This window comes from Trichechus manatus, unplaced genomic scaffold (assembly GCF_000243295.1).
Source record: "Trichechus manatus latirostris isolate Lorelei unplaced genomic scaffold, TriManLat1.0 scaffold00046, whole genome shotgun sequence".
NCBI classification, from domain to species: domain Eukaryota; kingdom Metazoa; phylum Chordata; class Mammalia; order Sirenia; family Trichechidae; genus Trichechus; species Trichechus manatus.
The window spans coordinates 2,680,838-2,691,072 of record NW_004443982.1 but is presented as its reverse complement, the minus strand read 5'-3'; the positions used below and the strand labels follow the sequence as shown (position 1 = coordinate 2,691,072).

The 10,235-nt window shown below is 40.3% G+C and overlaps 1 protein-coding gene across 7 annotated transcripts in view; it reads left to right on the top strand.

Moving 5' to 3' along the window:
• CCNB3 (cyclin B3) overlaps positions 1-10,235 on the top strand; it is a 165,821-nt gene that overhangs the window by 85,469 nt on the left and 70,117 nt on the right. For all 7 annotated transcript variants that reach the window (XM_023731851.1, XM_023731850.1, XM_023731853.1 and 4 more), the window contains 2 exons: positions 1,026-1,112; positions 8,024-8,154. In XM_023731851.1, the coding sequence (XP_023587619.1) occupies positions 1,050-1,112; positions 8,024-8,154 (194 nt within the window). In that variant the 5' untranslated portion in view covers positions 1,026-1,049. The remainder of the gene's footprint in view (positions 1-1,025; positions 1,113-8,023; positions 8,155-10,235) is intronic.

Here is a 10,235-nt window from a genome sequence, read left to right as displayed (position 1 = left end):
ACACACACACACACACACACACACACACACACACACACACACACACACACACACACACCATCTGTTGGGGGTGGAAGAGCCTTACTGTGTGATTTTTCCCTCACCTCTAACTCCATAGAGATGGTCTTATTTCATTTGTGAATGGGATAAGTCAACCATAGGTATATAATACTTATAAAGCTCCCTCTGATCCAAAATATTTACCCCTCTTCCCTTCCCCATCCCTCCCTTACATAAACTAATAATTAGAGAGTAATCTGGTTTGCCAAATTTCATTCTTAAAATACAAAATTTCTCTGTGAGGTTTACAGTCATATCAGGCTATATACTTCTTAAATACTATTTCTGTGCCTTTATAGTTTTTACAGACCTTTTTTTTTACATCTATTCTCTTATTTGATCCTCAAGGACTCTGTAAGGTAGATTATCATTCCAATTTTACTGATAAGAAAATTGAGACTCAGCAATTAAGTGACTTGTCCAAGGTCAATAGCTAGTAAATTGATGATCCTGGATCAGTATCTAGGATTGTGTGCTATTGTCCTTGTTGGGAATGACTTAAATCAGTTACTTAACATAAGAGATACTTAAATATTTATTAAATTATTGAACTAATGTACCTGAGAGCATTCTTATTAAAGGAATGACTAGGAGCGGTAGGTGGTTGTGGTGGTAGTGATGATCTTGGATAGGATAACTATAAATATAAGAGGAGTGAGAAGGAGAATTGCAGAGACTAAAATAGCTTCACCAAGCTGTTTTGCTAATTCTGAGACTTACGCTGAAGGTCATCTTGCTTCCTCACAGCCTTGTCTCCTTTATCAGTGACTGCCTTCTTCAGGTACATTATAAGCAGCTCTGAGTGCCAAAATTTCCTCTTGTTCTAGTTTATTGGAATTTATTATATGTATCCTCAGTTTCTTGGGGATTCTGGAGCTTCCTTCTTGAACTCCAAAGATGACCCAAGACCCCCTGAAGAGACTGTTCACAATTGAATACACTTATTTACCTCTTTTATTTTTTAGAGGAGGGAGAATTACCAAACAAAGATGTCTCCATCATCACTTCAGGGAACACTCAAAAAGAGATCAGCTTTTGAAGATCTTACCAATGTGAGTATGCCAATCTAGTCTTCTGCTGTGGTTTTGCATAAGGCTTAGACAACCTCTTCCTTGAGGGATCTGTCCTGTTCACCAGACTCTGACCTTCTCTGGAATGTTGAGAGAAAATTTCATTTAGAGTTAATGACCCAGTTTTAGAAACTGCAGGGGTTCTTCTACTGGCGCATCTGAGTCAGTTGGTGGAACTCTCTGGAAGCAGCAGAGAGAGTGATTATCAGATATGAAATTGTAGTTAACCATGAGAACTATGGCATATTGTATTAGATAAAGTCCAGAGGTGGCTCAGCTGGCTGCTTAGGCCTTGGAGGTAATTTGGTGGAATCATTGTTAGTCTAGGCCAGTGTTTATCAGTTTGAGCAATGTGAACGTTTGGGGAAGGACACTTTTTCTGTTGTATAGGACTGACCTCACTCAACATCTCTGGCCCCAGGCATTAAATTCCAGCAGCACCCCAGGCACAGTGACAATCAAAAATGTCCCCTAAAGTAAAGAACCATTGAGAAACAGAGTTTCATAATCTAGTCTTCAACTATGAAGATCCAGAAACTCAATTTTCACATAGACTTCTCAAGTTCACTTCCAAGTCGTCTCCCTTCTGGTATTACTAAAGTACCAGCAAAAATCAGAATCATCCCTGAGGAACTGAATCACTGAGCTGAGGGCTGTGGGGACCATGGTCTCGGGGAATATCTAACTCAATTGGCATAACATAGTTTATAAAGAAAATGTTCTATGTTCTACTTTGATGAGTAGCGTCTGGGATCTTAAAAGCCTGTGAGCAGCCATCTAAAATACTCCACTGGTCTCACCCCTTCAGGAGCAAGGGAGAATGAAGAAAACTAAAGACACAAGGGAAAGATCAGTCCAAAGGACTAATGGACCACAACTACCATGGCCTCCACCAGACTGAGTCCAGAACAACTAGATAGTGCCTGCTACCACCACTTACTGCTCTGACAGGGATCACAACAGAGGGTCCTGGACAGAGCTGGAAAATAATGTAGAACAAAATTCTAACTCACAAAAAAAGACCAGACTTACTGGCCTGACAGAGACTGGAGAACCCCCAAGAGTATGGCCCCCAGACACCCTTTTAGCTCAGTACTGAAGTCACTTCTGAGGTTCACCCTTCAACCAAAGATTAGACAGGCCCATAAAATAAAATGAGACTAAAGGGGCACACCAGCCCAGGGGCAAGGCCTAGAAGGCAGGAGGGGACAGGAAAGGTGGTAATAGGGAACCCAAGGTCGAGAAGGGAGAGTGTTGATGTGTCATGGGGTTGTTAACCAATGTCATAAAATGATATGTGTACTAACTGTTTAATGAGAAACTAGTTTGTTCTGTAAACCTTCATCCAAAGTAAAAAAAAAAAAAAAAATCAGAATCAATTGTTAGAACATTGCTAATTGAATATGGAATCAGGCCAAAGGTAATCTTTGGTCTTAGAAAATAATAAGTAAAACTTTCTGAGTACTTACCATGTGCTAGACACAATTCTAAGCACTTTTACCTGCATTAACGTACATAATCCACATATAACTTATGAGGTAGATACTGTGATTATCTCTACTTTACAAATAAGGAACTTGCCCAATGTTGATTTTGAAGTCTGTTTCATCTGAGCTACAGAGAAGCCTGGTAAACTGTGTGCCCTCCACAATAGAAGGTACTTATGTGGCTACCAGAATATTTTTATCTACTAGATAATGTTTTACCACCTTGGACAGTACTAGGTAACTATTGGCAAATTTCTCTGCTTTGGATCCCTGCTCTATGGGTGCTATGTGACCACTTTTCTGCTAATGCAGTTTCTTCCCCATGAAGATTACAACATATGTGGTTAAGTTATAGAAGGGATAACAGGCACCAAGCAAGTCAGTAGAACACATTACATTAGCCCTCAAGGCTTTGAAAATAATCTTCTGTTCTCTGAGACAATTTACACAATGGTCCTGCCCTCCAGACTCTAGGTATTGGTCACAGTCTCTGGATTCTGAGTGGAGGCCCATTGGCCCTGGGCTTCAGCTCTGCCTTCCAGGACCCCTGGGATGGCAACTCTGCTCCCTCGGCTTTAGGGGCACCATTCTCCTAGTCCATTGGAGTGACAATTCCACCCTTAGAAACACCAGAGGCCATGGCTCCACCCTTTGAAACCCCTGAGGTCACGGCCATACGTTTTGAGACTGAGGCAGCTCGGCTTCTTGTGTTCCTTGTCTCTTCAGCTTCTGCTTCCTGTGGTGTCTTGGCTCTTGGGCCTCACGCCTGCATCTGCCCTGCTGGGGCAAGTGTTCCAAAGCTTGGTAGCTCCACCAATAAGTGACCGGAGGCACCCCACTCTATCAGGAAGCCTCCTGCGCACAGGCAGTCACCTCTCTCGCTCTGTGGGTTGGCTCCAGCACCGTCTCGCACTGGTGTCCTGGTTCTGCCGCTGCAGGTTCTCTGCCACTGCCACTTCTCTTCTGCTGCTGGTCCTCTGCCACTGCTGCTCTTTTATCAATTCACAGTTTCAAAACTGCTTCTACATTTTAGGTATCTGTTAGAGCAGCATCCCACTGTCTTGGTACCAAATATCTTAGGCTGGGTTCTCTAGAAAAGCAAAACTAGTAAAGCGTATAAATATATACAGAGAGAGATTTATATCAAGGAAACAGCTCACGCAACTGTGGAGGCTAAAATGTCCCAAGTCCGTGGATCTGGGTAGAGGCCTCTTCCAATTCACGGATCCGTATAAGCTGGTGAACCCAAAGTCGGCAGGTGGGAGAGGGGCTCCCGCTCACAGGCTGTGAAGGTCAGCGAATTCCAAGATCAGCAGATAAGACCGCAAGGTTTCTCCTGATTCACGTAGCTGCAGGGGCTGGCGAACCCAAGATCAGCAGGTCAGGGAACTGGACTCTTGCTCGCAGGCTGAGAAGATCTTCAAATTCCAAGATCAACAGGTAAGCTGCTAGCTCAAGTCCCAAGAACCAGAGATGAGACAACAAGAGGCAGCTGCTGAGTCTGGAACAAGCCAAAAACCTTGGCAAGGTGAGCAGGCAGAAAGTTAACAGATGGAAGGCAGAGAGATGAAACTGAGGGGGTGGTGAGCTGCCACAGACCCCGCCTCCACCAGTACCACTCAGCAGATTCCATCATGGGGGTGATCACATATCAGATTTCAACAGGGAAGTGATCACAACGTTATACAATTGCTAAAACACTGAGAATAATGGCCTAGCCAAGTTGGCGTACAATCTTAACTATCACAATCCTCATCTAGGGTAAGGGTGGGGTAAGTAAGGCATCCCTGAGCAGTGTGTATGCCTCTAGTTTTCCAGCAGCTCAGAAAGCCCATTTTCCTTTTGCATTCCAGTTCTGAAGATTCACTTTGGTCATCTTGAATGGTCATTGATGCTTTCCAGAGAAAGCTCCATCAATACAATGTACCTAAGTTATTCCTAGGGCTGGGCATTTCTGCAGATGTCTGAGCTCATTTCTTTGAGGGTTGAGGGCTCCTTTCTCTCTGAATTTTGAGGATTCCCTATATGATGATTTGCTTCTTCCAGTCAGTATTACTAGGTCTCCATGTCCCCATATCTGTCATCTCAGTATTCACCACAGTGAGGTCCTGGATTGCCAAAAAGATTTGATCTGTTTTAATTAGTTTATCTGTAAGGTTTTCTTTCCCTTTTCCTTCTACATTATCATTTTACGAGGGGAAGAACTTTTCATATTTAAGAGCCGGTAGATAAAGAGATAGGGCCTATATCCATGTTTACCTAAATGGTTTTATGTCAATAGGATTTTCAACCCTTGTTTTTTTATTTCTTGGTGAAAGAATTATGGGAAATACAGGTAGAGGTCCCCTTGAGCTTAGATCTGATAATATCAGTGCTTTGAACCTTCACACGTGGCAATGGAGAGTTTTACGTTAGGGGTTAGGGTCTCCACTTTTCTGCTACCAAGAATGCACCTCTTTTCCTATTCTGAATCTCAGTTCCACATATAGAGAGTTTGTAAAACTTTAGGTGAAGTTAAAATGAAAACTGTGCCAAGTTCTTTGAAGAGTAGAGGTGGATGACTTTAGTTCCTAAGAAAGATTTCCCTATTGGATTGTAGTTGCTCATTATTGTTTGATGACAGCAAGACATATATATTTTTTACATTTCATTTAGAAATAACTTCAAATTTACAAAAAGCTGCAAAAATGAAAAATCGTACGAAAAGCATTTATATATCCTTTACCTGGATTCACCTATTGTTAACATTTTATCCCATTTGCTTTATCATTTGCTTATACATCATGACCCTTTACCTCTAAATATTTCAGTGTGTTTCCTAAGAATAGGGAAATTGTCTTATATAACCACAGTACAGTTATCAACTTTATAAGTTTATACTGATACAATAATTTTATATAGTCTACTCTCTATATTCCAATTTGTCAGTTGACTTTAAAATATCCTTTATAGTATTTTTACTCTCCAGTAAAGGTTCCAGTCTAGGATCAGGTATTGCATTTAGTTGGCTTGTCTCTTTAACCTCTTTTAATCGGGAACATTTCCATAACCTTTCTTTGTTTTTATGACATTACCGTGTTTGAAGAATACAGTCTTACCTACCTACCACCCTTTTAAAATAAAACATTCCTTATTTTGTGTTTGTCTGATGTTTCCTTGTGATTAGATTGATGTTATACATTCTTGACTGGAATAATGTTAGATGATGTTCTGCCCTTCTCAGGGTGTCACATCCGGAGGCACGTGATGTCCATCTGTCCCTCATTGGCGATGTTAATTTGATCACCCAGTCAAGACGTTGCCTGTTTTCTCCACTTAAAAGATTTTTTTTTCTCTTGCAACTAATAAACAGTCTATGGGACACACTGTAAGGACCTGCAGATACTTGCTGCTGATCAAAGTATCCCCAGATTTAGTATCCATTGATGATTTTTGCCTGAACCAATCTTTATGATGATTTTTTCAGCTTCAGTACTCACTCCACATTTACCAGTCTGCCCTTAATATTCTACTGTAAGCATGAGCCTCCCCTTCTCCCCTGTTTATTTTTTTATAAATAATATGGACCCATGAATTCATCTTTTTTCAGTGGTTTATTATTTATTATTGTGCTTAATTATTTTGGTGCTCAAACTGTTCCAGATTTGGTCAATAGGAGCCTCTTCAGTTGGACTACTGTGTCCTTGTGACCTGATCTCATAATTTTTTGAGCATTTCCTTTTCAGCATACCAAGATGTTCCAGACTCATCTTGCACCTATTCTTTCCTAGCCCTGAAGTCAACCATTTGTCCAAGGAGTTCTGGTTCCCTTTTAGTAGGGAATTGTATTAGAGACCAAGATCTGAGTGCTTAGGTGTGCTCATTGCTACTAGGATGACTTTGCTTTTTTATAATTTCAGAAGACAGGGCTAGGAAATATCTGCATGTATATATATATACATGCTGAGGCATTGGTGTTTCAGTGGTAGAATTCTCAGCTTCCATCAGGGAGACCTCGGTTAGATTCCCGGCCAATGCACCTCATGTGCAGCCACCACCTATCTTTCAGTGGAGGCTTGCATGTTGCTGTGATGCTGAACAGGTTTCAGCAGAGCTTCTAGACTATGACAGACTAGGAAGAAAGGCCTGGCAATCTACTTCCAAAAATCAGCTAATGAAAACCTCATAGATAACAACAGTCTGATCCCCAAATGATCGTGGGGATGGTGCAGGACTGGACAGCGTTTCATTCCATCGTGCATGGGGTTGCCATGAGTCAGGGGCTGATTTGGCAGCTAACAACAACATATATGTACACATGTGTGTACTTAAACATGCATATGCACGTGCATATGCCTGTTTAAGAAATCATAAGTTTGCACAACTCCAATTCCAATACATAGAGTTCTTTCTTGCATTTCCTAATCCATATTTGTAAGTTCCTTCTTCCACAGTGACAACCCTGGTTCCCAAGAACATCAGCACATTTACTCAGTACTATAATACACCTAAAGTAGTTTGAAAATTACTTTGCTGATACCATATAATAAACAAACCTACTGAAGAGAGTTCAAGATTTTATTTGCAGTATCCCCTTACTCCCACCACTACACACAGAGACACACGCCATGACTGAGGATATATATAGCTTGAGGGTATATAGTCAGATACTGTGTTTATAAGTTAGTTGGATTACTCAGTCTGTCCATCCTTCCTTCCTTTCTTTCCTTTAGTATGGTTATGGTATTTATTTGAAATATTATTAGGTTCATTGGTTTCATTTTAAAGGTAAAATTTTTAAATTTATTTTTTTCTGACATTATTCATAGTCCCATGATCTCTCCTACTGTTTAATAGAATTAGTCGTGAGTATAGTATTTGGGGAACTCCCCAGAGTACCATGTTAAATAAATACTGCAGTATAACCGATCCTCAATGAGATGAGATAGATGTATCACAGATAGCATTGTTGTATTATAGGTCTACCTTGAAAAGGTAGTTGAGCTTGGCATATCCAGACAACAAAGCCAGTTATATTGCCCTCCCCTGACCCGACCCCTTACTCAAGCATCTTCATGGGGTCAAAGTGGAATGTGATGTTAACAAAACATCTTTTCAATTATTTGCCAGCCTGTATGTCTGTCATGGAGGTCAAAACTAAATAGTATATCCATTGGGAGCACTTAGAGCTGCTATTTAGCCAATATGTACCAGTTCTACTATTCTGGTTATTTGCTACTAGCTTTCATTGTGATTGTTTGGCACCAGTGTCATGCTGGCTGAAAAGTGTTTTGATTATCATTCCTGGGAACACCCAACCAAGCTGTCCAGAGTAGGAACGTGGGTTAAGATTTTCTTATATGAGCTACCTATTGGGTAATTTGTGGTTCTCTTTATTTTCCTGCCTCCTCCTTCTCTTTTTTGCAGGCTTCTCAAAGTCAACCTGCCCAGCCCAAGAAGGAGGCCAATAAGGAGTTTGTTAATGGTGTTTCTAAGAAAAAAAACAGGAGCACACCTGCTCCTGAGTTGGCCAAAAACAATGAGTTGAATATAAAAAGGTGAGTAAGAGGGGTCTTAGGATGGCATTGTTTTAGATGGTAAAGGAGAGAGTGTGTCATCTTATTTACCTCCTTTTGTCCCCATTGGGAACATGTTTAGTGAGTCACAGTGGTAACTACCACGTTAACTCTGGGTGCTGAGGCCCTGGTGCTTGGGTGGGCCCAACTGTGGTTGCTGAAGAGTTACAGGCCTCTTCTCTCTCTCTTCTTCCATAGTGTGTGTGCGTATTGAAAGACCTGTTGTCGTTAGGGAATTTGCCAAAAGACCTTGTGCTCATCTCTTTCTCCATTTTAGTAATTCATTCCCTGTCTGAACTAGTCTGTGCTTGGAGGTGTTGGGGCAACTTAACTTTTCAGGGGACTCTCAGCAGCTGGCTGCTATCTTGCCAGTCTGCTTATCCCCTTAAAAGTTAGAAGGGAGGTTTGTCCCTTGTTACTGGAAAGAAACTACTTTCTCCTTAGGCCAAAAACATGTTTCTTCCAGCTGTTAAAGGGAGCTGTTTACGTATTTTACAAGTAGATATGAACATTCCCATCTATGAGAGGAAAAAGCATTTAGCCATAGAACATCTTTTATTGGAAGATGAGTTAGAAAATAGAGTGAGAACTTTCTGTGTCCTCTCCTTATTTCAGTAGGAATTACTTCTTCAGGGACTGACCATTCTGCATTTGAATAGATTAGATAGCCATAGCCAGGCTAAGCAGGACTTCCAAATGGTAACGTAAAGAGGTTGGGGAGCTCCAGAAAATTAGTGTTAGGTCTGCAGGATGCTTTGCTAATTACCCAACAGAAAGAAATCAAACCAGATAGTATTTAGCCCTACTTGTTTTTCTATTGAAATGGAATTCCTGGGATTTACCTGTATATTTTGACCTTAATTCCCTGCACTGTTTTCTTTTTAATATCTTCAATCTTTCTGATTTTAGCAGGAAAACCTTCATAAAATGCCAAAACCTTTCTTCCCTTCATTCAGGATTTACTGGAGTCTGCGCTAATAATAGGACTGGAATTAGTAATAGCTAACATTTATTGAGAGGTCACTATAATCTTACATCACTCTAAGTGGCTTTTTTGTTAACAGCTTTATTGAGATATAATTCACATACCATACAATTCATTCATTTAAATCATACAGTTCAGTGGCTTTTAATGTATTCACAGAGTTGTGCAACCATCACCACAATCAATTTTAGAACATTTTTATCACCCCTCACCAAAAAAAAAGAAAAACCTCAGTCCTCTCATTACCCCAGCCCTAGATAACCGCTAATCTATTTACTGTCTCCGTAGATTTGCCTATTCTGGACGTTTCGTATAAATGGAATTGTATAATAGTGTGGTCGTTTGTGACTGGCTTCTTTCACACATGGGGTTGCCATGAGTCGTATGGATTCAATGGCAACTTTTTTTTTCTTTTCACTCAGCATAATGTTTTCAAGGCTTATCTATGTTGTAGCATCTATCAGTACTTCGTTCTCTTTTATTGCTGAATAATATTCCGTTGTATGGATATACCACGTCTCGTTTATCCATTCATCAGTTGATGGACATTTGACTCGTGTCTACGTTTAACTACTGTGAATAGTGCTGCTATGGACATCTGTGTACAAGTTTTTGTTTGAACACTTGTTTTTAATTCTTTTGGGTATATACCTAGGAGGGGAATTGCTGGGTTATATGGTAATTCTATGTTGAACTTATTGGGGAATTGTCAAGTTGTTTTCCACAGTGGTTGCACCATTTTACATTCTCACCAGCAAAGTATGAAGGTTCCAATCTCTCCACCTTTCTGCCAACACTTGCTGTTTTCTGTTTTTAAAATTATGGTTATTCTAGTAGGTGTGAAGTAGCATCTCATTGTGTTTTTTTCTCATTTCATCTTTTTATTTTTCTACTTTTAATGTACATAGTAGATTAGTAAAGTAGTAAGTAAGCTCATCATTTTTAAATAAAGACTGTGATGGTTAAGGTTGTGTGTTAACTTGGCTGGGCCATGATTCTCAGTGGTTTGGCAGTTATGTAATGATATAGTTTGGCAGTTATGTAATGATAGAATAATCCTCCATTTTGTGATCTGATG